Genomic DNA, 27,733 nt, shown 5'->3' with positions numbered 1-27,733 from the left:
CCTCTCCGTACTCCCTTTCCTGAGGAATATCTGGAAACTTTTCCCACAGTGCCTTTACGCCCATTTCCCCAGTCTCCCTCCTGGGCACCATGGGTCACACAGATGACACATACCGCTCATTTCCGGCTGCCAGTGTCCATGCCTCCTGGCTCAGGACATTGGGCCAGCGAGAACCGATTGCGTAGATCTCTCTTCTGGCTTGCAGTGATCTGAGAGGTAAACCCGTGCCACCTGCTTTGTCCTTCCAGGATACCGTTTCAGTTCATCGGCCAAGCTTTTACGCGGACAGGTTTCTCAAGTTTATGAATTCCAGAGTTTTCAAGAAAATTCAAGGTAAGATTCTTAGGAATCTTTTTTTTTTTTTTTAACTTTAGCACTTACTGACTTCACTCCGGGCAATCTTTGCAAGAGTTTTATTAGAAGGGTTTGGACTATTCATCCCCAGAAGCTGTGGTGACTTAGTAATTACGATGAAGTGTTCCATTAGGTATTTACTGATGCCATAATCATTAGAGTCCTAGTTTGTGGTAGAAAAAACAGAAACTGCCTACATGTCAAACCTTATCTTATATTGGGTATATATATTATGGTGCAATCTAATGGAATTATATTTAAAATAAAAATCATATTAAGGGTCCATTTAGGGGACACCTGGGTGGCTCATTCGGTTGAGTGTCCAACTGTTGATTTTGGCTCAGGTCATGATCTTAGGATCAAGGTTGGGCCCCATGACCGGCTCTGCGCCCAGCGAAGAGTCTGCTTGGTATTCTCTCCCTCTCCCTTTCCCTCCCCCTCTGCTCCTCCTCTCACTCACATGCATGCTCTCTCTCAAATAACTGAAATCTTTTTCTTAAAGATTTTATCTATTCATTTGTTAGAGAAAGCAACAGGCGGAGGGAAAAGCAGGCTCGGTGCTGAACACGGAGCCCGATGTGGGACTCGCTCCCAGGACCCTGGGGTCATGTCCTGAGCTGAAGGAAGCTGCTTAACTGACTGAGCCACGCAGGCGTCCCATTTAGTTCTTACAGATACAGATATGTATAGATACACACACACACACACACACACAGTTATTGGTTTGCATACAAAAATGCACAACAAATTCTTTTTTTTACATTTTTTTTTATTTGAGAGATTGAGAGAACGAGTCGGGGAGGGGCAGAGGGAGAAGCAGACACCCTCACGGAGCAGAGAGTTTGACATGGGACTGTATCCCAGGACGCTGGGATCATGACCTGAACCAAAGGCAGACACTCTTAGTGACTGAGCCACCCAAGCACCCTGCACAACAAATTCTAATGGGATATTTAAAAGCGTGATGTATCACATTAACAAGTAAAAGAAAGAAACCATATGCTCACCTCAGTAGATGCAGGAAAAGCATTGGACAAAGTACAATATTCATTCCTGTTTAAAAAAAAAAAAAAACCTCCACAAACTACGCTTAGAAGGAACATACCTCAACACAATAAAGGACATACATGAAAAATCCACAATTAACACTATATCCAGTGGTGAAAGACTAAGAGATTTTCTTCTAGGATCAGGAATAAGACAAGGTTGTCCACTCTGCAGCTGTGGAAGTTGTGGCCACAGCAATCAAACAAGAAAAAGAAATAAGGCCATCCAGATTGGCAAAGAAGTCAGATTTTCACTATTTGCAGGTGACATTACACTACATATGTAGAAAACCCCAAAGACTCCACCAAAAAACTATCAGAACTGATTGACGAATTCATTAAAGTCACAGGATACAAAATTAATATACAGCAATCCATTGCATTTCAACACAATAATAATGAGATACCAGAAAGAGAAATTAAGAAAACCATCCCATTTATACTTGCACCAAATATAATAAAATACCTCAGCATAAACTTAACCAAGGAGGTGAAATAGTTGTACTCTGAAAACTATAAAACACTGGAAGAAATTGAGGATGACACAAATAAATGGTGAGATATTCCATGGGCATGGATTGGAAGACCCAGTGTTTTTAAAACATTCACACTACCCAAAACAATCTACAGATTTAACGGCATCCCTTTCAAAATACCAAGAATATTTTTCACGGAACTAGAACAGATCATCCTAAAACTTGTATGGAACCACCAAAGACCCCGAACAGCCAAAGTGATCTTGAAAAACAAGAACAAAGTTGAAAGTATCACAATCGAAGATTTCAAGATATACTACAAAGCTATAGTCATCAGAACAGGACAGAAATAGACTCATAAATCAATAGTATAGGACTGAGACTGGAAGGAAGCCCAAACCCACATTGTCAGTTAATCTATGACAAAGAAGGCAACAATACACAGTGAGGGAAAGACCGTCTCTTGAACAAATGGTGCAGGGAAGATTGGGCGACAACACACAAAAGAATGAAACTGGATCACTTTCTTAACACTATACACAAAAATAAACTCAAAATGGATTAAAAACTTAAATGTGAGACCTGAAATCCTAAAACTTCTCAAAGAAAACATAGGTAGTCATCTCTTGGCTATCACCCTAAGCAAAATATTAATGGATGTTTCTGCTCAGGCAACAGAAACCAAAGCAAAAATAAACTTGTGGGATGACACCAAAATAAAAAGCTTTAGCACAGTGAAGGAAACCTACTAAATGGAAGGAGATACTTGCAAATGATACATCTGCTAAGGGGTTAGTACCTAAAATATATAAAGAACTTATACAACTCAACACACACAAAAAAATGTGATCAAAAAATGGGCAGAGGACTTGAATAGACTTTTTTTTTTCCAAAGAAGGCATACAGACGGCCAGCAGACACATGAAAAGATGCTCAATATCACTAATCATCAGGAAAATGCAGATCAAACCACAGTGAGATATCAACTCAGTCCAGTCAGAATGGCTGGTATCAAAAAGACAAGAAATAGCAAGTGTTGGCATGCACAGTTGGTGGGAATGAGAAATGGCATAGCCACTGTGGAAAACAGTTCCTCAAAAAACTGAATGTAGAAATACTGATTAGTAATTCCACTACTGGGTATTTACCCAAAGAAAATGAAAACCCTAATTCAGAAAGGTACATGCACCTCTGTGCTGACTGCAGCTTTATTTCCAATAGCCAAGACATAGAAGGAGCCCAGTGTCCATCTACAGATGAATGGATAAAAAAGATGCTGTGTCTACATACGGTGGAATATTACTCAGCCGTTAAAAATGGCGTGTTGCCATCCGCAACAACATGACTGGACCTACAGGGTATTAGGCTAATTAAATAAGACTAAGATCAATAATACCGTATAATCTCACTTCTGTGTGGCATTTTTAAAAAGCAAATGGACAAACTGCTGCTTGCCAGAGGGGATGTGGGGGGGGGGGGTGGGCGAGATGGATAATGGGGATTAAGAGGTACACACTTTGAGATATAAAATAAGTCATGGAGATGAAAAGTACAGCATAGGGAATCTAGTCAATATTATGTATGCTGGCTAACTGAACATAATAAAGAAATAAAAAGTAATCCTAGTAATAATACTATGTAGTGATGGATGGTGATCACACTTCTCATGTGAGCACAGAGCAATGTGTAGAATTGTCTATAATCAATATGTTGAACACCTGAACCTAATACAACATTGTATGTCAATTACACCCCAGTAATAATTTTTTTAATTTTAAAAACTAAAAAAAATTCAACTTGAAGATGCTTTATCAACTGTAATTCTATTAAAGAACTTAATGCTTATAGGTATACATTCTTTGTAGATGGAAACTTCCCATTCTCACGTCTACCCCCAAGAAAATAGTACCTAGTCTTCAAGTTTCTTCTTTCAAATTACTTTTTTAAGTCTTATTAGTCTTTCATTCCACCGCAAAATTGAGTCATACTTGCATTGTAATAATGTCTGCAAGTTGTATAATTTTTTCTATAAATATTAGTCATCATAATGTTGAGACATCACTGAAGTTCCCTACCCAGATAATGTGTGTCAAGCAGTAAAACTTAGCTTCTTGAAAGGAATAGAATAGTATGTTAATTTGTTAAAAATCAACTGCTATAAGATTTTTAGGACAATAATGCATTCAGTCAACCAGTTTTGAGCACCTGTAATGTACCTAGCACTATACTACACAATAATATAGGAAGATTTTTTTTAATTCATTAGTTCCTCCCTCAGTAATTTTTGGGTCAGGGATTAGAACATGTAACAGATTTATAATCTAATGAAGCAATTGCCCTCCCCTCAAAAAACAAAACAGAACAAAACAAAAAAACTCACTCTGGTTTTATCTTTTCTCCCCCTCACATCAGCCAGGAAATAGAATCCTCTAGAGAGAGGAAATAAACACCAGTTTAGACAACTTCAGGCAGAAGAAAGGCACCTGGGGTTTCATGCTTTCTAGCTGTGTGACCTTGAGCAGGTCGCAACTTTCCCAGTCTCAGTTGTCAGGCCTATAAAAGGGCCCACCTCCCTCGGACAACTGCGTGGGTATTTGAGATTTGGTGTGTCGATGTCGCCCTCCAAACCCTAAAGCCTTCTCCAGGAGTTATTGTGATGATGATCATACTGTTATGGTTCTAAAACTGCTCATAGGACACATAAACCTTCCCTTCTCTTAAAGTGGAGAGATTGCCCACTATTCTTTCCCCATTGGTGTGTCCCAAAGTCCTGTCCAGTTACATTCTTAGAGGCTGTCTATGGGCAGGCCCCAGATAAGCGCCATAATTTAAGTCCTGGAGAGCTCCCAAGGCCAAACACAATTCTCTAATGGATCAGCTGTCAGATCCCCGGTCTGTGCAAACCTCCAAAGGCAGAGGAGAGGCTTTGCCTGTTCAGGGAAAGCATAAACCAGCCTCAACTTCCCTCACTCCCTCCCCTCCAATGGAATTCTCTGACGGTGTTAAGCCAAGAACTATTGCAGCGAAGACGGCATGGAAATGGGGATGGTCCGTCTGCAGCCTCAGCCGCTCCCACAGACGTATCAGAGGTGAAGGGACACCCTTCCGCGAGCAGGATGGTTGGTGAAGTCCATGTGCCTTGGTTCAGGTTCCCAACACACTCCTGAAGCTGGAGAATGCTGTTTGCACAAAGGTCGGGAGTGAATGATAACATCTGACGCAGCCGTGACCTAGAAAAGACCCAGAGAGCAGGAAACTTCAGTGGAAAGTCACTTAAAAGCAAAAAGCAACCAGAAGTAACTGGGCTAAATTAGGCTTCATGAGTATAAGATTAAACATTGGCATGTTTGGAAATTCCCAGTCCCCAAGTTAATAAAACCAGGGTCATGAGAATTCTCCTCGGTTTACCATCTGCGTTTACCAACCCACCCAGCCGCCTCCCAGCACTAGAAAAACACGGCTTGGAGGCAGAAGTATCCTTTAGCAACAGAACGTTTTAAGTCTCACCTCTGGCAAGACTTGACCTCAGAATCTGGAGACAATTTCCAGTCCGCATGTGTTCTAGGAGCTTTTCATTCAAGTCGAGTCATTGTGGACAAGTAAAATTGCCAAAACCCAAACAGTTTCATCTCCCTCTCTTGTCTGTAAAAGGGTCTTGCACTCGGCTCAAATCATGAGTAATACGTGAATGAGGAAAGTCTTAATTTAATAAAAAAAAATTAATGTGGTTTTCTCATAGATATCGTTGTCTCTCCTTTTTCCTCCCTGTGTAGCCTTGAAGGCCTCGCCTTCTAAAAAACGTTGCAACTCCATCGCCGCCCTGAAGGCCACCTCGCAAGAGATTGTGTCCTCAATTAGCCAGGAGTGGAAGGACGAGAAGCGAGACTTGCTGACCGAGGGGCAGAGTTTCAGCAGCCTTGACGAAGAAGGTAAAGACGTGTCACTTAAAAAAAAAGGAAAGGAAAGGAAAAAAAGTCCTTCTGATCTTGTTTGTATAGGTGGTAAAGATTCATGTTAGAGCAATTAGAATATTCCTGCCCAAAGAAGCAAGGTGGGGGCGTGCCTCGCCGGCTCCGTCTTTGGAGCTGGGTCTTGATCTCAGGGTCGTGAGTTCAAACCCCACATTGGAACTTATTTTAAAAAAGAAAGAAAGAAAGAAACCAAGTCTATTAACTCATTTTCAAAAGGATATTTACGGTATGACATAGTTACTACAAATTTTTCAAACACCTGAATACTATAATATGTGGTTGACAGTAAAGAGGAAAGAAAAGTTGGAAGATATACTGAGGTATTTAGAATTAAAAGATCCATAATCCTCTCTTGGGAGGTCACACATCTGAACATGTTTGTGTTTTTACTATTGGACCTTGTTCTGTGTGCACATACAATGTGTGTGTGTGTATGTGTGTATGTGTGTGTGTGCATGTTTCAAACACACATAGGCATTGTATACATATGTATACACACATCCTTACAGATACGTGTGTACACAAGGTAACAATGAATTTTCCATTCATTTAGGTCTTTAATGAATTTAATAAAGGTTTTGTGACTTTCCTCTTCGTGGTCTTGTATGCCCCCCTTTTATTAGCTTTATTCTCAGATGCATATAGAGATAGTCATAGACGTGTATTTTCGGTCTTTTCAAATAGCATCTTTCTAAGATTTGGGTTTTCTGGCTGTTTCTTGCTACTGTGTAGCCCTCCCTTCTCTTTCCTTCCTTCCTGCCCTGCCAGCTCGGTCTCCCAGAACAATGATGAATGCAACTGGTGATTGTGGGCAGCCTTGCCTTGTCCTGATTTTAAAGGGAATGTCTCTCCGGTTTCACTGTTGAGAAAGCACTTGGCTGTATCTGATACCCCTAATCGGGTCAAGGAAGTACCTTTTTATTCCTGGTTTGCTGAAAGTTTTTTTTATCAGAATGAGTGTTGAATTTTATCACATACTTTTTCTTGTTTGTTGACTTGATCATGAGGGTTTTTTTTCTCTTCTAATTCTAGAAGAGGAAGTGACATTTTAGACTTATTGTTTTTCTTTTTTTTAAATCAGTGTATTCTTTTGGGGAATCCCAACATTTCCTGAAAATTTCTTCTTCGATTAGATTTGATCTCTTCTCAGGCTTTCCTTTCCCCCGGAGTGGTCAGGAAAGGGTCATTCCTGTTCCTTCTGCAGCACCTCTCCACCGCTGTCATGTGGGGTTTCCTTCTTTCTCATCTTCCTAGAAAACAGCTCAGATCCACATTTAGTGCTTTCTGCAAAGGAGTTCACGAATCACCTTTGCTCCTCTCTCCGGCTGCTGTTTCTGGCTCAGAGATGCCCTTTCCCTGAGACGCCCCCTGCGCCCGCCTCTCTCCTACCACATGGCCCGGGCTTCTTAGAACACACGTAAAACTGCAAGGTGTCTGCGGTCTGGGAGATAGGATTAACTGATTTTTAAACTGTGCTAGTTAAACGTTCAACTAGTACACACCAGATGGCATCTGAAGTTAGAGCGGTGAGTCGAGGTGTTAATGTGTGGGGAGAAGGGGATATAATACATACACTGTCTACCACCCAGGAAGTCTGGAAACCTGGGAAGTAGGGCACAGATTATGGGTTTGGGTTTTTTTTGTTTTTGTTTTGTTTTTGCAGGTGACTTACTGCACTCATTGCTTCATTTTTAAAGAGACTTCACCCAAAAAGCCTCCGAAGGTTGAAGAAAAACCTACTGTTTACTATTCTTTGAAAATTTTAACATACTATGACAAAAATGAATTTATCTGAATAATGCCGTCTGTGTACAAAGTTTGCTACCATGTTCGGCCTTTTTATAATGCCCCGTACTTGGGGGCTCCCCTTTAACAGTGCACCAAGTCATCGCCAGATTCCCCTCGAGTTTTTAATCCTCTCGTCTGTGCTGCTGTCCGTTTTCTGGTTGTCTTCATTCTCTCTGGCCATGTAGCAAATTACCCAGAACATCTGCAGCTTAGTAGGACCTCTGGTTATTAGCCCACTGTGTGTAAATCAGAATTCTGGCCAGGCTCGCCTTGGTTCTCTGGACACAGCTTATGAGGGTCTCAGAAAAGGTGTCAACTGGCTTCTCTTGGGTGCTGGAGAAAATCCTCCTCCAGGGTCATCACGTGGTTGGCGGAATTCACTTCCTCATGGTTGTAGGGCGGAGGTCCCTATGCCTTCCTGTCTGATAGCCGTGAGCCCACTCCAGCTCCCCCACCTCCGAGACCTTCCACATTCCTTGCCGGGCAGCCCCCTCCGTCTTCAGACCAGGACTTTCTTACAAGTCAGTCCTTCTCTCACTTCGGATCTCTGACCTGCAGACACAGATTTAAAAGGCTCAGGTGATTAGGCCAGGCCCACCTAGAGAGTATTCTCTTTGACTAACTTGAAATTAACATATGAGTAACCTTAATTACATCTGCAGACTTCCTTTTGCCCTGTACCACCCAGTAATGGCAAGAGTCCTAGTATATTGCCCAGTTCCACCCACACTCAAAGGGAGATGATACAAGTGTGCAGGTCACCTGGGATCAGCCTAGAATTCTGTCTGCCATGCTAGTTTTTTTAAAAAAGTTGAAGGATACAAGAACTTGCTTCAGAGAGCTGGTCCTTAAAGGTTGGGGCTCAGCTCCCCCGTGTCTGGACCAAGGCCCTGGACAGATCGTGTCTCTCTGAACTGTACCACTCACGTAGTCTCTGGCTTATGAAGTCAGGACCACAGTCTGCGTGAGCCTCTCTGGTCCAGCTCTATCTGCCCTAAGTTGAGTAGCAATTCATTGGTGGGAGGTCATTTTCCAGAATGCACTCTTCACTACTCTTGAGCATGTCTGTATTTTCCTCTCTATTTAGTAAGAAGGCAGGACCAAGTATATTAAAGATCGCTAGCCAGCTGGCGTGTTACGTGGAAGCCTTTCTCATTTTTGCATGTAGAGCATTTTGGTTATTTGTGTTGCTGTACCATTACCATCTGCTAATTCATCGTGGAAATTCTTTATGTTGAGCTGAACTGGAGGCAGAGCCGCACCATGTCCCAAAGTGCATCCAGTCTCCTGGTCCAGAGCAGCCCTTCTGTCCTACACCCTTTCCCTCCTTGCCTCTCCGTGTCCCTCCATCTACAGCTCTTCAAACCCCAAATCCAAAACCTCGCACTCAGGCAGTAGCACCTCTTAGGACCATTTTCCCATTCATACACTTCCTAAAAATGCGTAATTTTGAGCCTGTAAAGGAGGACCAGGAGCACCTCAAAATTATGTTTTACTTATTATCCTCTTAGTTTAGTCTAGGGGAAGGATTAAACAGAATCCACAGGCCAGCATGCTGACTTTAGTTCACCAAAGTCTATTGTATGTTTGAAAGTTGCTAAGAGAATAGATCCTAAAAGTTCTCCCTGCAGGAAAAAAGATGTTGTAACTACACATGGTCACGGAGGGTCACTAGATTGTGATGATCATCTCACAGTAAATATGTGTATCAAATGGTCACATTGCACACCCAGAATCGATACAGTGTTCTATGTCAATCGTGTCTTCATAAAAATTTTTAAAAATAAAATATCTCCCTAGGTTTAAAAAAAAGAATCAGTGTGAGCCCCGCTGCAAAAGCTGAAGGACAGGACTCAGGAGTAACTCTTAGGTCTGTAGCATTCTGTCACTGGGGACGTGCACGTGTATTTTTTAAGCAGCTCTTCTCCTGGTGACTGGATCTGTCATTAAGATACTGTCTCTGACAGGCTGGGCAGTAAGGGATACGAATTTGTTCAAAGTTTAGGTGAGGATCATTAAAAATGATCTCCCAATATGAAAAAGAAGGACTCCACACAGACGCAGGGAGAGTGGGCGTGGGTCACTGCTCAGCCTTGAACATTCTCCTTTCCCATGTAAGTACTTTTATAGGCATCTACTGTTTGTTTGTTTTTTAAGATTTTATTTATTTATTGGGCCGAGAGAGAGCACAAGCAGGGGGAGCAGCATTCAGAGAGAGAGAGAAGCAGTACCCCCCTCAGAGCAGGGAGCCCGATGTGGGCCTCCATCCCTGACCCTGGGATCATGACCTGAGCCGAAGGCAGACGCTTAACTGACTGAGCCACCCAGGAGTCCCAGGCACCTACCTTTTAAAAAGGAAATAGGGCGTTTTCTCATTTTTAGAAAGGCAAACTTGGCTCTTGAAATATGAGGCCAAGAGGAGCCAAGGATGATATTCAAGATGTATATGGACACAAAGGGGATTAAGACATACCTGGCTTGGTTCAGTTGGTTAAGCATCTGCCTTTCGCTTAGGTCATGACCGCAGGGTCCTGGGATCGAGTCCCACATTGGGCATCTTGCTCAAGAGGGAGCCTACTTCTCCCTCTCTCTCTGCCCCCCGCCCCCACCATGAGAGAGCTCATGTGCTCTCTCTCTCACTCTTGCTTCCTCTCAAATAAATAAATAAAATCTTTTAAAAGAGAGAGAGAGAGCTGGCTGTTCGTCTGGGAAGCCTTTGTTTCCTGGCTCTTAGAAAGTCTGAGTACTTGGATCTAAATTGAGAATGACAGATACGCGCATATCCTAGGGAGGGAAAGCAGGTTCCCTGTGTGTTTCTCCGTTTGCCAATCATGCTGTGAATCTCTGTCGAATTATCCCCTTAAGCTCCTTCCAGCTTTTTATGTCATCTTTTGAAACAGTAAATCACTTTATTAGGTTTTTAAAAGCACATTCATAATGTCATTTCCATAAAGCCATTTTGTAAATTAATGCCATTTCCTTTCCAGATAACCTGTTTGCAAGAAGCTATTTTATATGTCTTCGGCAGCTCAGAAGAGCAAAGTGAATTCGTAATTTAATTTGCAACCTGATACGTAAAATGAACACTTTGGAGTTGATTTAAATTATTACAGGTATTAAGGCAACATTTATTACGGAGATTCACGAGTGTGTGTTGTGTTTCTGTTTTCCAGCCCTGGGATCCCGACACAGGCCGGACCTTGTGCCTAGCACCCCGTCACTGTTTGAAGCTGCTTCCTTGGCAACCACTATTTCGTCGTCTTCCTTATATGTCGATGAACATTGTCCACACGACAGGACTGCGCTCTATTCAAACAGGTGAGCCTTAGCGCGATCAGATTGCTGTTCCAGTTATTACCACATCAGCATCACAACTAGACCTGTAGCTCTGAATTGAGAACATGCTGTCCCTGGCACCCAGGACGTGACTGCCACCTGCCCCGTAAGTAAGAGAAAGAGAGAACATGCTTGACTTTTTCTGTGGCAAGAAGCCCATCTTGGGGGAAACCTTGCTTATTTTTCTCCACTATCAGTCATTATGTCCTATTGAAACTATATACTTGGTTCTAGGGAAGAAGACCGATCTTTCATAATTTTTCTTGTAATAATTTCTTATGAATGGATTTTTGAAGCAAGTACTCCTGGATAATATTGCTGATAGCTGCAAAGATATTCATATATTCTTAAAAAAAAAAAAGATATTTGCATATTCTCTTTTTGTTTGAGTGACGTTAGTAATGGTGATAGGCAGAAGTATGGCCGCCTCCAAAGTTGTGCCTGTCCTAAACCCTAGAACCTGTGATATGTCACCTTATATAGTGAAAGGGACTTTTGTGAATGTGATTAAATTAAAGATCCTGAGATGGGAAAAGTCTTGAATTATTCAGTTTGTCCCAGTGAAATCACAGGGTCTTTTTGAAAATAGCTATATATATCGTTTTATTAACCCTGCAGTGGCAGACAACTTCATGCTTATGTTTCTTTATAGATCACTGAGTCCTGCAAAATTCAAAACTCACTAGGAAGCTACGAGCGTTTACAGCAAATGTGTCCTTCCTAAAAATCTTTAAGTGCGCACTAGTCTGTCCTCAAGCAGTCAAGTCTGATTATGAACAGGGTCTTTGTCAGAGGAAGACAGGAAGATTAGAGTCAGAGCAAGAGAAGTGATTCCAGAAGGGAGGGCAGAGAGAGACATTGGAAGGTGGAGCACAGCTGGCTTTGAAGGTGGGGGACAGGGCCGTGAGCCTGGGAATGTAGGCAGCCTCTAGAAGCCAGAAAAGGCAAGGAAACAGAGGAAGACAGCTCTTCTAATACCTTGAATTTTAGGATTTGTGACCACCGAGGCCTCAAGAGAAGTTGTGTCATTTTAAACTGCTAAGTGTGTGGTCATTTCTTAGAGCAGCGATGGATGGCTAACCCAGTCCCTCTCAAACCTGTAACAACGGAAAGGTTGAGTGTTGGGTGGCCTGTTGCGCTTTCTGAAATAGAGAGTGGATTTGTTATTACATACGTTTGCTTTTTGAACCAAAACATTGTCAGATATTGATCCTAATAATAGAAGATGATATCGTTACCAAGAGATCACAGTGTTGTCTGTGGGCTTAGCTGTTGGATTTTCTCTTTCCGTATATGCAATTTTGTAACGAGCTCCAGTCCCCAGGCAGGGACTACTATGCATGTTCTTGATGATTAAATGGGAACTAGCTCTCGTTAAAAATCTAGCTCCTGAGAATCAAGGTCCCGTTTGTGCAGGTAAACTGCTTCTTACACTGTACATCCTCCCCCATGCATCCTTCCAGAAAGAGGACTCGGGACAGTAGACTCCTTAGTAACACAGGTGTGTTTGTAGATTCCAGCTTGGTCTCTGGGCAAGTTCAGGTTTGGTCATTGGAGCTTCTGTAGAAATTGCTTCCCATTGCAGTTCCCTTCCCTTGCCACTAGCTAGAGGTTGCGGGGTGGGTAGCAGGTGAGGCAGCCCGCCTCGGTCCGGAGAAGTGAAAAGAATGACAAGGTAAGTCATCTGTCTTAGCGGGGCTTCCGTCTAGATAGCTCTGCTGGAAGGGCCAACAAATAAGGCTCCATTATAAATTATTCAACTCCCCGGAACTGTGGAAGAAATTTGGTTCGCTTTCTCGGGTTAAAAGAATTTAAAGCGATCTATACCTTACAGGACCGTGGACCTTGATCGTTCCGATTTGTTACGTCAGTTGGTCAAGCAACAGCTTTCCTATCTCTGTGGCAGAGCTGAGCACTGTGGTTTTGCTCTCAAATATAAATAGCAGCTTGAAAAATGGCTGCAAATTCATAGGAAGCTCCTTGCAAGGTCAAAAACAATTCTGTGTGAAGCCATGGTGATTTCTGATGGTTTGCTACTATTTTCATTATCAGGGGCATATAATTGGGTATGCTTGCTATTAAATTATTTACTAGAATTTTCAGGACAAGAATAAAAGGGTTTTTTGCTTGGTTTTTGGTTTTGGTTTGGGGTTTTTTTTTTGTGGGTCAGTATTCAGACTCTTGGCAAAAAAGTATTTAATTCTTGGGGATTCATAAGGTTCTCCTTCCTGACTAGTGTGGGAATGATCTCTGCGCGCTCCTGGGCTGTGGTTCAATTCTTGCTACTTTTCTTTATGATGATACTGGTTATCGTATGTATATGGATGAGAAAAACATCTTTCTTTTCTTTTTTCGAAGTGACTTGAGATAAATCTTCTTTGGCATTGTATCTCCAAGTTGCAACTTGAAGATTTTATTTATTTTGCACACATGCACACACGTACATGCAAGAGAGAGAGAGAGTGCATTCACGCGCACACGAGTGGGAGAGAGGGGCAGAGGGGAAAGCAGACTCCCCGCTGAGCAGGGAGCCCAATGTGGGACTTGATCCTGGGACCCGGAGATCTTGACCTGAGCTGGAAGCAGACACTTAACCAACTGAGCCACCCAGGCACCTCTCCAAGTTGCAATCTGATTTCTCCTATTTAGCTGCCAGTCTGTTCAACTGAAGAACGAGAAACCACTCCATCTTAGGCAGAGAGGGATTTGATACAAGGAATTAGGTGCTTACAAAGCCTGTGAAAAGGCTCTGAGGTGGACATCAGGAAATCACTCCGAGGTAACACCACCGAACTAGCCCACCAACAGCCCTATAGCTTTGGCCGAAATCAAGCAGGGGCTCTGACAATGGAACCCAAGCCACTGAAAAGCATTTTGGTGTCCCCAGAATGTTTTTCAAATAAGCCATCATTGAAACAGTCAAGCCGTCTCACTAACATACCCAGGCCCTTTTGAAAAATCACTAGCTTGGGCCGCACTTGGCTCTGTGGCCTCTCAGCACACAGTAACGTTGCCCTCCTGCTCCCCTGAGCATTTCTGATTTTAGCCTGGAGACAGAAGAGAGGCCAACGGCCTCCCGTCTTAACCACGGCCTTAGGGCGATGCTAAGGAAAAGGTGGGGAAAAGGCACAGGGGCGCCGGAGAGAAGTTAGTAGCGTGTGAACTCCTGGGAATCCGTATCCTTACCCACCCCTGCCACGCGCGACCCTAATTACTCAACAGGGAAGCCTTACTGACAAACCGAAAAGAAATTATCATACTTTCTAGCCCTTTTTTTCCTTTAGAGCCCTCTTAGACCTACGTGGGGTCTCTTGAAGCGATAAACGAACATGATTTTAAGTCTCTTCTGGCCTACTAAATTTTGAAACCTAATCCAAACAGCCTGGAAAGAAAATGAGTCGAATATTGATGTTATAATTCACATGTGGGGGTTTTGTCTCTCTGAGTCCTTTTTCTGTGAAGGCAGGGTGGCCTGTTTTTCCCATTTCGACACTAAGCCCTGTGTCACTGCCCTTCAGTAAGCCGTGAATACTTCCACTGGCAGTCGACATTCTGTCAGTCTTTCTAAAATCCCTGACTCTGACAGGTGTCGATCAGTGCCGGGATGTCTCTGCACCTAAATTATATATTTTGGGGCAAGGGGGCGAGGGGTTGTCTCTTTGAATTATTCCCCTTTTTACGGGATCGTTCTTTGTAATTGCAAAAACTCTGATAGAAATCTGTTCTTTTTTTTTTTTTAAGTGTGCTCTAAAGATGGAGTAGGATGCAAAGAAAAATTAGTATTTTTAAGGTATACATTGACCCTGATGATCATGAGTATGTGTTTTCACGTTCCCCTGTACAGTTCAGTATCAGAACATGTAGCTCACAGCAGTCGGAGGCAGAGTGTGGTGGGTACGTCCTTCCTGGTCAAAGGGTGGGATGTAAAGTCTGATTTTTTGATCCTTGAATTCTCCTTTTCTAGCAAGAGCTCTGTTCGTTCAGAGGAGGTATAAACCGAGCACTAAGAAACGCAGAGGCAAAACCACGTTTTATCTCAAAACTGGGAACGGTCTAATGGGGACGTTCACTATCATCGTGAATATGAATCCTTTTCATGATTCCCTGCACTGCTGGGAGCAAAGCTGATGCTTGGATCACGTCAAAGTATCGAAAACCCGCCTGTGTCCCAACACACATAAAGCCTCCGCCTGGAGCCTGCCTTGGCCTTCATGGCCACTCTGGCCGGCCTCATGTTTTACTAGTGACTGTTTCCTATAGTGGGCTCCCCCACGAGCCATCTGGAGTATTAGAAGAAGGGCAATGGTGTCAGAAGAAATGTCTGCCCCTGGTCATTTGCACGTAGAGGGACAGCTGGGAAGGCCCCCCAAGTGATGAGTCTAGATCATGGATCGTAGAGGCGGAGCCCCGGGATCTGGCTACAGTTCTATGCACTTTTCCTCCTGATCTTAGAGTCTCTTAAACCCAGGAGAGGGATGGAAGCAAGGGGGAGGGACCCGTTGTCTTACAGACCTAAGAGACAAGGAGAGAGAAACACAGAGATGTGTGCATCCTGTGACATGCTGCCCCAAGGTCCCACGCTGTGCCAGTAGGAGGTGACTGGAACATGGGTCTCTGGGGTCCCCGCCTCACGTCTGTCTCCCGTATCACCTTCCTCTAACAGCCTCCTGTCCTTCCGCTCTTGTCCAAGCCGTGTGTGCTGTGCATGGATGGTTCATGTGCCCGGTTTTCCTAACATGAACTCTGCCTCCATAACTGAGTGACCTTTTTGCTGCCTAATAACTAGGGTATTTCTGTTAGACAAAGCGCTGGGCTTCTACGAATGCCCGCTCGTGACATTTGGTCTAGACGTCATTGGCTAAGTTTGCTTATTAAGAACATCATGGCTGGGCGCCTGGGTGGCTCGGTCAGTCAAGCCTTGCCTTTCTTTGGCTCAGGTCGTGATCCCAGGGTCCCGGGATCGAGTCCTGCCTCGGGCTCCCTGCTCAGCGGGGACCTTACTTCTTGGACCTTACTCAGGTCCGTGTTCAGCTCTTTCCATGTGTCAAAGTGACTTAAAGCTCCCAGCAGCCCTGGAAGGTCATCACATTTCCTATCTCCAGTTCACAGACCAGACATGCGCACAACATGGGGTCACTTGAAGGTCAGGTGGCTGCCACGTGGAGCTGTGGTTTCCGCACACAGCATGGGTACAGAGCGTGAGGCACCGGCCCCCTCACCCGTGTTGCCCCACCTCAGACCACTTGCCCTTGAAATGATGCTTCCCGTGGAATTTCGGTCACCCCCACACGAGGTCCACTCTTCCTCGTCTGTTTTCCCTTTTCTTTTTCCATGTGATTTTAAGTGTGGATTTTCGCTCCTGGAGCCCAAGTGTTCAAACCCTAGAAATAGGACATACTAACTTAAATCCACAAGTGACCTGGAAAAAACTCTTCCCTCGAGTTTTTATTTCCAGCCCTTCCAGTACACTCCACGTGGTTACGTGGTCACAGAGGAGAGACTTCTGTTAGATACGTGTCTGCTTGATTTAGAAAATCCCGTATCTTGGGGCACCTGGGTGGCTCAGTCGGTTAAGCTTCTACCTTTGGCTCAGGTCATGATCCGAGGGTTCTGGGATCAAGCCCTGCATCAGGCTCCCTGCTCGGCGGGAAGCCTGCTTCTCCCTCTCCCTCTGCCCCTGCTTGTGTTCCCTCTCTGGCTGTGTCTTTCTGTAAATAAAATCTTAAAAAAAAAAAAAAAAAAGAAAGAAAAAATCCCGTATCTTCTGTTGACGAGGTAAGGTGCAGAAAGGACATCTGTTACTTACAAGATGAGGGGAGAAGAAGGTGGGCTGCCAGATCTTTCTAGTAATTCTGGTTCTCGAAACCTGACCTGAAGGGAGGGACAGCATATGGCCTATAGCATCGCCTTTGCATATGGCGGCTGCCTGCTGGTCCCAGATATCCACCCGAGCCCTCCTGTGGGTGCTGGGTATGGAATCTGCCCTCTGCACACCCTTTGTGCTTTTATGGCTCTTAGTCTGGTGACTCCTCCCTTGCAGATGGACCATCACCACTGCTGTTCATCACCTCCTCCAGCCAGGCCTTTCTCTTGCACACCCATCATTACGGATCACCAGTTAGGGCATCAGCGCCCCCCAGAACGCCCTGTTAGTTCTGTAACGTTGGGCAAGTTACTCTACCTTCATGTGCCTCAGTGTCCCCACTTGGGAAGTGTGGATTGTTACACGGCTGCCCCAGACCGTTGTTACAAAGACTGGTTGAAATAGTAACTGGAAAGCACTTCCATTGCCTCACCGGAACCCATTCCGCACCATCAAAGTATTTGTTAAAGTTAAATAATCCAGTGATTCCATACTCAACCCCTTCCCGGAAGTTCCACCATCAGGGACAGGATGTAACCATTTTGGTCAAAGGGCCATCCTGGAGTACTTTATGGAGTCAGCGTGCAGTCAGGGAAGTGGGAAACACTTGGGATTTCAGACAGAATTTAATAAATAGAGAATTGGTTACCGAGAGCAGCTGGACGCGTGAAAAGGGAACATTCTGGAAACCCAGGTAAATAACAGGCAGTGGCTTGGAGTAGGTGCCCTGCCCCCGGACAGAACCCGGATTCATGAGGAGCACCCGCCTCCCCACCCCGGCCAGAGACCAGTGGCCACCTGAAAGGTAGGGATGTCAGAAGAGGACATCACCGACCTTGCCAGGATAGTGGCTGGGCGCCAGCTGTCCCCAGAGACGCTCCGCTCGGAAGGGAGAGAGGAAAAAGGAGAGAGAAGTGGACCAAAAGCTTCTCTCTTCCCACACCCTCATCTCCTGCCAGAGGAGCCCGAGGACTATAGGGCACCAACTCTCGACCCCAGCATCACAAGACAGAGTGGAAACGAGTTGGGAGTGACAGCCCCAGGACGCGGGGCAAGGAAGGAGTCTGTCTGACCGTGGAGCCCCTTCGCCCTGGCCCCGCCCTGGAGAGGATGCTGGTCCTGAATGCTAGAAGTGTCTCTGCTGATCGCTGGCACGTGGGACAGAGAAAAAGGGTCTTCAGCTCGAGAATTCCACCACGAGGTTGGTCAGCCTGGGGGATCAGGTGACACCCCCTCTGACCGCAGCAGGTACATTTTGCAAGCAGAGTATCTGTTGCCCACGCCCTAGCAAAACATTTATATTTTCTTGCCAATAATACCCCCCCACACACACACATACCTCGTCGACTGAATACGGCAGTCTGGAGCACATAGTCATGAGGGACAGTGGGTGTGGTGTCGCTTTCTTCCTCCTTACCACGAAGAAAAGGATGTAGTCCACTTTTCCTCCTTGTCAGGAAACTAGGTCACCCAGCGAAGGAGGGCACGTGTTTTGGGGGAGAAGAATAACTCTCCTCAGGATCCTGAAGCAAAACCCTGCCTTGTTACCCAGCCTCCCATGGGAAGATCTCATGTGGGGAATTAGGACCGTTTTAGGCCTGCCGGGATGACAGGCGAATCGAAGAGCGATGTCACATCCCTTCCCAGTTGTGACTGAGGCGCCCGCAGAGAAAACTGGAGATTGATGGAAGCTTCATAATATGTCTGTTGGTGGAGCTTCCCCTCCTCAACCCCAGCAAAAGAGGAAAAAAAAAAAAAAAAAGGATTTACATCACATAGTCTGCACCTGGGTTTTACTAGGTGCCTTATTTTTTTTTTTCCTCTTTGGACAAATTGTAGAACTGCTTCTGAAGTGATTAGCACTTCAAATGATCCTTCTTGTATTTTGGCATGGGCACGAAATTGAAGCGAATTTTTCAAATATCTGACATTTTATGAGGAATAATTTAGGATTCGACATTAATTCAGAGAACGCTCACGTTTCTTTCCTCCATCTTTTATTCATTTCTTCATACACTCAGCAAATATTCCTTGAGCCCCAAACACACCTGACACGGTGCTTGGGGCAGACGTGATTCCTCTCCTTCTGGAGAGCAGCGTCTCAAGGGGGAGTGTGCCCGGCACCTGGGTGGCTCAGTCCGTTGAGCATCTGACTCTTGGTTTCAGCACAGGTCATGAGCGCAGGGTTGTGGGATCGAGCCCTGTGTTCAACTCCATGCTCAGCATGGAGCCTTGCTCTCTCTCTCTCTCCCCCCCAATAAACAAATAAATAAAACCTTAAAGAGAGAATGTGCTGTTACAAATTGTGTGCTGTTACACATTGTTATTTAGTTTAGAGGTTTTTTGGGGTTTTTTTGTTGTTGTTGTTTTACTGAGGTGTAATTCACATGCTACATTATTTTAGCTTCAAGTGTACAACCTACTGTTTTGATAATTATGCGTATTGCAACCCGGTCATGGCAGTAAGTCTAGGTACCATCTGTTGCTGTACAAAGTTACCAAAAAATTGTTTCTCTTGTGATGCACACTTGTAAGATTTACTCTGTTGGCATCTTGCCCGGCTGCCCTACAGTATTATTGCCATGCCATGAACGCTGCTGTAACATCACATCCCCGCCCCAGCCCGTGACTTACCGTCTAACTCGAGTTTGTGGCTCTAGACTGCATCACCCCTTTCGGCCACTTGGCCCCACTCTTCCTGGAAACCACCACTGTGTTCTCTGTATCTCTGAGTTTTCTGTTTGTTTGTTTGTTTCTGTTTGGATTCCAAATGTAAAGGAGATCATCAGGCGTTCGTCTTTCTGGCCTACATCACGTCCACATGATACCCGTCCCTGTTGTTATAAATGGCAGGATTTCATTCTTTTTCTCTTTATGGCTGAGTAATCCATTTTTTGATGAATTGGTACGTGGTAATATTTCTAGGTACCTTTTGTGCTTAAAGATTTTTTAATGCATCAAATTTATAGATAAGTCGTATGAGGTGGGGGAAGTGGCAGAATGTTGGCCAACCTGTGAATATCCTAACTTATCAATTAGAATTGATTTTCTGTCTCTTAATTCTTAGGCCAAAAGACTGTATCTCTTTTTCTCTTGACTTAGGCCACTCATGCCTTCTCTCTGAGAGAATGATTAGCCAGTGACAGAGGTGGCTCTGTGGCCTTCCCAGTCTCATACCCTCCTTCATGAAACCTCCAGAGGGATACCTGTGTGGGTGTGACCAGTCCCTGCATCGAGGCTTCAGCGTGTTAGTCAAGAAATTCTTAGGCACGCCCGAATTTAAGGGAAAAAGAAGTTCTTTGGAGATATCTCTTTCCCTCTCAATCTTCCCAAAGGAGTAAAGCACTTTCTTTGCTTTGTGGTTCAGCTGAAACACAGACAGGGTCATTCAAGGGACTGAGAGAACATCACAGGAAATTCCTAAAATGGAAAACCATAGCAGGAATGGGTGGGTGTTCAGATTACAGTGAAACAGGACCTAGGTTCCTTGCTCACACCTCCAGCCTACCTGGATGTAGCCTAAGCACAGCTTCCCTTGCATCAAAGCTGTGTCGGATGAGTAACATGCCTGCGGCATTCTCCAGCCTCTGCACACCTGCTGCCCACCTCGCCCACCCAACCTTAGACCAAAACGCATTTCTGCTCAGCAGCTCTTCTCGACCTCACTGAGTCTACAGCGATCCTTGACTCCGTGGCCAAGCAGAGTCATTCTCTCTACGATCCCATGGGCTTCATGACCCTCTCTCTCTGCTGGAAGGTCATTTTGATCCTTGTTGGCCCCTGGAAGTTCCCCTCTCCATCCATTTTTGTCCCCAGGGGTGATTAAGCCAGCCTTTTGCACATTGGCCTGTTGCCCTAGATAGCCGCTGCCCAGTTGGCTCCAGAGAGGATCTCACCTCTGAGCCACCTTCAGCGGCTGTGGCCTTTGAGGCGCCCCCTTTGGCTTACCCCCTGGATTCCCATTTGCCTTCTCAGCTGTCTTGTCTGGCTCTGTTATCCCATGGGGAGTATGTCTCTCCCGGGACATGAGATCCATGATGAATGAACTTCTGCCAGGGGCCCGCCATTCCTCCCACCCCTGCGGGTCCTCTGGGGCCGGGATCTGCCAGAGTGCCGAGTTTAATGTCTTCTCTGATGTACTTCAAATATACACAAAGAGCAGCGAATATAACGTCTCCCAAGGCAAGATGAAAGTGGGTCCTTTGTTTCCCCCGCCTGTGATCTGTGGAATTATCCCCACCGTCGCCAGCCCGGGTCTCCCTGTAATTTAGAGGACTTGCTTGTCTTTGAGGGAAGAATTCCCCCGTGGAAGTCCACAGCCGGAAACCGGCTTCGGAGCCCTCCCTGACGTCAGAGAAACTAACAGACTCCGCCCCCCCGAAAGTGCACTGAAGGCGGCTCCCCAGCCAGCCCTCTGCTCTTAGCTCATTGCAGTCGTGGGTGTCGGGGGATTAGGTAAGTGTAATGAGGGAATAAGGAGGCAGTGATAAAATCTCAAGTCAGAATAATATTAACCTCAAATGTAATTATTGAATAGCCCACGTTCACGGATAAAGTAATAAAGATGAAATGTAGAATGATGTAAAGGGGCTCATTATTTTTCTGGCCAGCCGGGTCAGAAATTAGCGTGTGGAAGGTCACAAAGGTACTTCAGAAGGGCCAGGCTTGTTTTCTCAACAAAGGCTTAGGCTTTGGCGGACATGAACTTGTCATCCTGACAGGCCCTTGGCGGGTCCGCGTGCTAGCATGGCACCGTCTGCCCTTCCATGCTTCCGCGTCACGGTGGAAAAATACTTCTGTGTATTGAAGCGCTTCATCTGAGAAGGCTTGTTTTATCTTTCGTTTATACGCGAGCGCCTCTGGGTCGGTGCCCTGCTAGTCACTGCCGTGACTGTTGATTTCCTTTGTCGTCCATCCCTGAGCTGTGACCGGAGAGAAGGCAGGTGTGCCAAGGCCAAGCCAGGGTGTGCCTCTTCCCTGCCCACCCTCCGCAGCTTTTCCAGTCTCTGCAGCAGCTCTCTCCCTAGAAGAGTTCGGGGAACCTCAGGGTCCTTTCGGCATCGTGTCCTGCAGCCCTTTTGTTTGTCATTGTTTTGTACCAAAATGATAGGCTCCAAGTTTCACAAATAGTTGTATAAAGTTTGGGGAGAAGAGCAGGTCCTGGTACACCTCCCTTTACACTTTCTCATCCCCAGACCCAACCCCCTTCAGCTCTTGTAGCGGATTCCTTTGGCATTTAATGCCCTATCTCTGCATACTGGGCTAATAGGACCATTTCTTGACCTTTCTGGTTTAGGCACGAGCTTCCCACCGTGAAGGTGGAGATTTCCCTGTGTTTTCCCCCACCCCGCCCCCACCGCACGCGTGCAGCCTTCCCACCCCATCCCCCACGCCCATCTCCAGTTTTGTTACATCAGGCTTGTGCCTCCTCTGTGTTAAGTGTTTTAGGATGACCGTGGGAATGCTATGTTTGCTTCCCTTCTCTGTACAACTCTTTGTTTTCTTTGTAATAGTACCGCCCCCTCCTTTCCTTTGCAGAGCTTGCCGTGTATCTGTCCCTAATGAAAGCCCAGACTCCGTACTCGTTGTCTCCATGCTTTTCCAACTGTTGAGATGCATCCGGTTCTGCTCATTTCCTTGTCTCACAGAAGTTTCCCCCAAAAAGCCTCCTTACCTTCTCTGGCCTGGACCGCTTACCCTGAGGCACACATGTTACAGTGGAGTCTGTCTTTCTGCCGTTTTAGGGATCCTAATCAGATCCCCTGTTTGCCATATCATATATATTTTTGGGGGGTGGGGAGGGCTTGCCACCTCATTTGGGGGAAGCACATTCCCCCAGTATCTTTCTAAGAAAAGGATTTATGGGACGCAGAATATTTGGGTCCTCCCATGGCTAAGCAAGTCTTTATTCTAACCCCGACACTTGATTGCTAGGTTAGCAGACCTAGGACTCTATATTGTAAATTTCTCTTCAAAATTGTACAGGCTTTGCTCTATTATCTTCTAGTTTCCAGTTACTGTTGAGAAATCAGGGACACTTGTGATTCCTGGTCTTCTGTGTCTGGCCTGTGTTTTTCACTAAGAGCTTAGCATCTCTTCAGTTTTGTCTGAACGTTTTGCGACGATACGCCTCGGGTTGGTCTGTTTGGGCCGCCGTCTTGAACACCCAGGGACTTTTCAGTCATGCTTTTGAGTTTGGGGAAATTTTCTAAACGTTTGAAACTATTTTCTAGTTTCTTCTTTTTGAAGAAACTATTTTTTCTTCGTTTTGAAGGTCCTTTCATGCATATGGGATCTCCCGGATTTATCCTCCACTTCTCTTTACTTTTCTTTCTTCATTTCTACCTGTTGGTCTTTCTGTCCTACCGTCTGTGAACGTCCCTTCGCTCTTCTGCTCATGGTTCCACTGAGTTTCTCATCTGCGGTACCGTGTTCTCTGAGAATTCTTCTTTATTCACTGGGGTTGCCTTTTGTAACAGTCTTTCTTTATTTCACACTCGGAATTTCTTTTCTCCACGTGGCCATCAGAATTATGGGGGCTGGGGGGGGGTTGCTCTGCTTTCTGTCTTTTCTCCCCTTTTGGTCTCAGGTTGCGTACGGGATGCCCTTTTCGGTTTGTTCTGGTCTCCATCCTTCATGTTGGAGGTCTTCCTCCAACTCCCAGGGAATCCCGGCTTGTGGCTCAAGCACGACTTGTAATGCGAGCGAAGGCACAGTTACCCGGAAACTTAAACGGGTGCGTTGACCAAGCTTTATCCCCTGGCTGGTCTCTCTCAGAGCGGAACTGACGTTAGTCTCTGCCGGTCTTCGCTCTGGAGCTGGTCAGCTTCCCCCGTGGAAGATCCTTCTGGTTCCTTGCCAGGTGGGGGTTTTGGGGGGGTGGCGGACAGCCTGGTTGTTAGCCTGCGGGACCTGGAGCAGAAAAGAGGACCAGATGTCTCAGACTCTAATAGGCACACATTCCCATCCTTGCTCTCTTTTCCCTCTGCAGCTGCTGGTATCCCTGGGTCGAGAGAGCTTCTGCTCTAGGGCCTCAGCAGAGGAGGCATAAAGCCTTCTGCACTTCTGTCAGAATGGGTTAGAGCATCTCCTGGCTCGGTGTCTCAGCATCCCTCGTGCTGACTTCGCAATCGGTGCCTTGGGTTTTTCTCTCTCTGTTACTGGATGTTAGCCTCCCCCCACCCATTTTAAAGGCTGAGGTTGGTCTTTTAACCCTTTGTTAGTTTTAGAGGGTTTGCAGGTGACCATAACGGTCAGAGGGGATTTGTGCCAGCGGCCTCTGCTGCTTTGTCTGGAAATTGGGATCAGCCCGCAGACTCGCTGAGGGAGTGACTTAAGAGCCGGACTGGAACTAGGACCCCCGCCTCCGGGCTCCTTGTTGAGCGCAGGCCCTTTCGGAATGGGCAGCGTCATCAGTCCTGGCTTCTGCTGTCATGAGTGTGTTCCTTGTTGGGTGCGAATGAGTTGAAGATGCTATTTTGTGAAGAGTTGTTCGTAGTTGTGCATTGCCTGGTGGGTCATCGCGAGACTGTACCCTGGGAGGCATCGGGGTCCTCCCAAGGCCCTCGGCTCTGCAGGCAAGCCCCCCCCCCCCGGTCAGGGAAGGGCGAGTGGAAACGCTGACAAGACAGTAGGGGCTGGACTTGCAAGTTCCCTTGCATTTTTTTTTAAAGATTTTATTTATTTGACAAGTAGAGATCACAAGTAGACGGGGGGGGGGGGGGGCGGGGAGCAGGCTCCCTGCTGAGCAGAGAGCCTGATACGGGGCTCGATCCCAGGACCCCGGGATCACAACCTGAGCCAAAGGCAGAGGCTTTAACCCACTGAGCCCCCCGGGTGCCCCGGTTACCTTGCATTTTTAACTTCTGTGACTCTTCAGCCTTCCACAAGCACGTGGGGACAAATGGGGTTGGAATCAAATGCCCAGACTGCACGGGTGTTTGTCCCGTCTGCGTGGTGGATGCCAGGCCCCCCGTCAGGGACCCTCCAGACAGACCTGTAGGTCTCCACAGTGTCTCCTGGGTGCTCGGCAGCAACTCCAGTCCCACTGAGAGCTGTCACCGCCCCGTCCTCCCTCAGTCTGTCCCAGAGCTCTGTGGCACATGAGGGACAGCTCCCTTACTTTTTCGAAGGGCCCCAGAGCAATGCTCCTTGGACTTGACGTTTTAGACTTTCAGTGAAACAGCTCTTCCTAATTTTTTACTTAAATTCCTCTTGCCTGCCCTCCCCTGCCTTCCCCCCCTCCTTCCCCTTCCCTCGCTCTCTCTGTCTCTGTTTCCCTGTCTCTCTCTCCCTCTCACCCTGGTAATCACACCTGAGTCCCTGGAATTTGCTTTCCACACCTAAGTAATCATTCCCTCCCGCACATCCTCATCGGCTTTCGTAGACTTGTCTAATCCCTCAGCACACACACGCCCCTGGGCCCGCCCCCAGCCCCCCAGGCCCGTCTAGACCCTGCAGATGGACATGGCTTTGTCTCCGCCGTCAGGCTGGGACCCTCACCCCATCCGTCCCTAGTCTCTCAATATCCCCGTATCCGCAAACGTATCCCGAGGGCCTTCCGTTGCAGGACACTCTGTAAGATGCTCAGGAGGGTGGAAAAGGTGGGAAATCTCTGCTCTTGAGAAACTATAATATTTGGGATTTTTTTTTTTTTTAAGATTGTAGTTATTTATTTGTCAGAGAAAGAGAACACAAGCAGGGGGAGCGGCAGACGGAGGGAGAGGGAGAAGCAGGGAGCTCCGCTTCGCTGAGCAGGGAGCCCGACGCGGGGCTCCATCCCAGGACCCCAGGATCACGACCTGGGCTGCGGAAGGCTGATGCTCAACCGACGGAGCCACCCGCTGCCCCACACTGTAATCCTTGCCTACACAGGCAGGCGCGCTGAGCTGGGAGAAGTGCCGGGAGGGACACCTCGCCTGGCGCCGGCTCTGAAGCCCACAGCGCAGGACGATCGCTGAAGACAAAAGCTGTGCATCCCTCAGTCCTGCCCATTTCTTAGGTATATGAAGGGCTCAGAAAATGTGTTTTCATTTTCCAAATGCACCCTTGAAGGTGCTGAAGTGTGCTTGGGCTAAGAAGGGTGCCCCGAAAAGGGAACTGCTGTTGTATTAAAAAGTCTCTTTCTAAGAAAGTGTGTGTTGACCCCAAGCTTCTAGCCCTGTTTGTAACCGTCATGACCTCTGACGTTCAGGGGCAGACGGGTGGTTCAGCTCCCCGCCTCCCGCTCTGGGACAGTTTGTCCGTTTGTTCTCAGATGTGACTCGATCCCATGGGCCATCCTGGGGTTGAGACAGGTTTAAAATTCATTTCCTTAGTGTATATGGACCACATCTTCCTTATCCATTCGTTCGTTGGAGGGCATTTTGGTTCTTTCCACAGTTTGGCGACCGTAGCCATTGCTGCTATGAACATTGGTGTATAGATGGCCCTTTTTTTCACTACATCTGTATCTTTGGGGGAAATACCCAGTAGTGCAATGGGAGGGTCATAGGGAAACTCTATTTTTAATTTCTTGAGGAATCTCCACACTGTTCTCCAAAGAGGCTGTACCAACTTGCACTCCCACCAACAGTGTAAGAGGGTTCCCCTTTCTCCACATCCTCTCCAACACATGTTGTTTCCTATCTTGCTAGTTTTGGCCATTCTAACTGGTGTAAGGTGGTATCTCAATGTGGTTTTAATTTGAATCTCCCTGAGGGCTAGTGATGATGAACATTTTTTCATGTGTCTGATAGCCATTTGTATGTCTTGATTGGAGAAGTGTCTGTTCATATCTTCTGCCCATTTTTTGATATGATTGTCTGTTTTGTGTGTGTTGAGTTTGAGGAATTCTTTATAGATCCTGGATATCAACCTTTTATCTGTACTGTCATTTGCAAATATCTTCTCCCATTCCGTGGGTTGCCTCTTACTGGGTGGTGGGTATTGGAAAGGGCACAGATTGCATGGAACACTGGGTGTGGTGCAAAAGCAATGAATACTGTTACACTGAAAATAAATTTAAAAAATTTTTTTAAAAATTCATTTTGTCTCAGGGACATAAAAACAGTTGTCAGGACACAGTGGGCTCTCACAGGAAGCCCTCGCTGGGTGATGTCTGGAGAGACAGGGAACTGGACGTTTTTGCGGACGAGCACACAGCTCGCAGACGCAGGCGGAGACGGGAAGGTCAGGCACCTGAGCGCGGGCCTTGGGGTGAGACAGTGACGTGGATTCTGGGGAAGGAGGACAGCAGACATTTGCAGAGCACTGACCTGGTAATGTTTAGGAAGTCTTTCACTCTATCATTATGGGAGACTTCTTTGGAAGACTAAGGAGTTATAGGGTATTTATTCATTAATGCACAATTTTTACATCTTTTGTTTCTGATAACAATCCAGAGAGCACGTATGGAATGTCTGCTGTATACCGCACAGTCTGCCACGCACTGTGTAGATACAATTTTATCCGGTGCATCTGTCAGCCCCATCGGGCGGATACCGGTGGGGTTAGTAAAAGGGACTTACTTAAAAACATACATGACAAGAACAGCAAAAAGTCAATTATTAGGGCACTTGGCTGCTTCGGTCAGTAGGGCAGGCAATTCCTGATCTCAGGGTTGTGAGTTCGAACCCCATGTTGGGTGCAGAGATTGCTTAAAAATAATAATTTAAAAAATAAATATAAAAAAGTCACTTCTTACCAAGGCCATTGTGTACCCAAATCAAAAACAGAATAACTTGGCCCCTAAAATGAACTTCTAAATGCTATGAAATTTTTCCTCTAAAATCTACAACTCTTCAACCATTATGAATACACTCACAAGTGCATGCTTTGACAGCATTCCTATTTTTTGATCTCATGAAGTGTGACCTTAGTTAATTAGGAAGTGGCCCCAGGCACCTGGGTGGCTCAGTG

The 27,733-nt window shown here is 46.0% G+C and overlaps 1 protein-coding gene across 3 annotated transcripts in view; it reads left to right on the top strand.

Moving 5' to 3' along the window:
• PIP5K1B (phosphatidylinositol-4-phosphate 5-kinase type 1 beta) overlaps window positions 1–27,733 on the top strand; it is a 295,704-nt gene that overhangs the window by 218,527 nt on the left and 49,444 nt on the right. For all 3 annotated transcript variants that reach the window (XM_044265941.1, XM_044265942.1, XM_044265943.1), the window contains exons 11-13: window positions 249–333; window positions 5,650–5,805; window positions 10,809–10,953. In XM_044265941.1, coding sequence (XP_044121876.1) covers window positions 249–333; window positions 5,650–5,805; window positions 10,809–10,953 — 386 coding nt within the window. The remainder of the gene's footprint in view (window positions 1–248; window positions 334–5,649; window positions 5,806–10,808; window positions 10,954–27,733) is intronic.

This window comes from Neovison vison, chromosome 9 (genome assembly GCF_020171115.1).
Source record: "Neovison vison isolate M4711 chromosome 9, ASM_NN_V1, whole genome shotgun sequence".
Classification (NCBI taxonomy): domain Eukaryota; kingdom Metazoa; phylum Chordata; class Mammalia; order Carnivora; family Mustelidae; genus Neogale; species Neogale vison.
The sequence above is the reverse complement of the archived record's forward strand: the minus strand, read 5'-3'. Positions and strand labels throughout refer to the sequence as shown.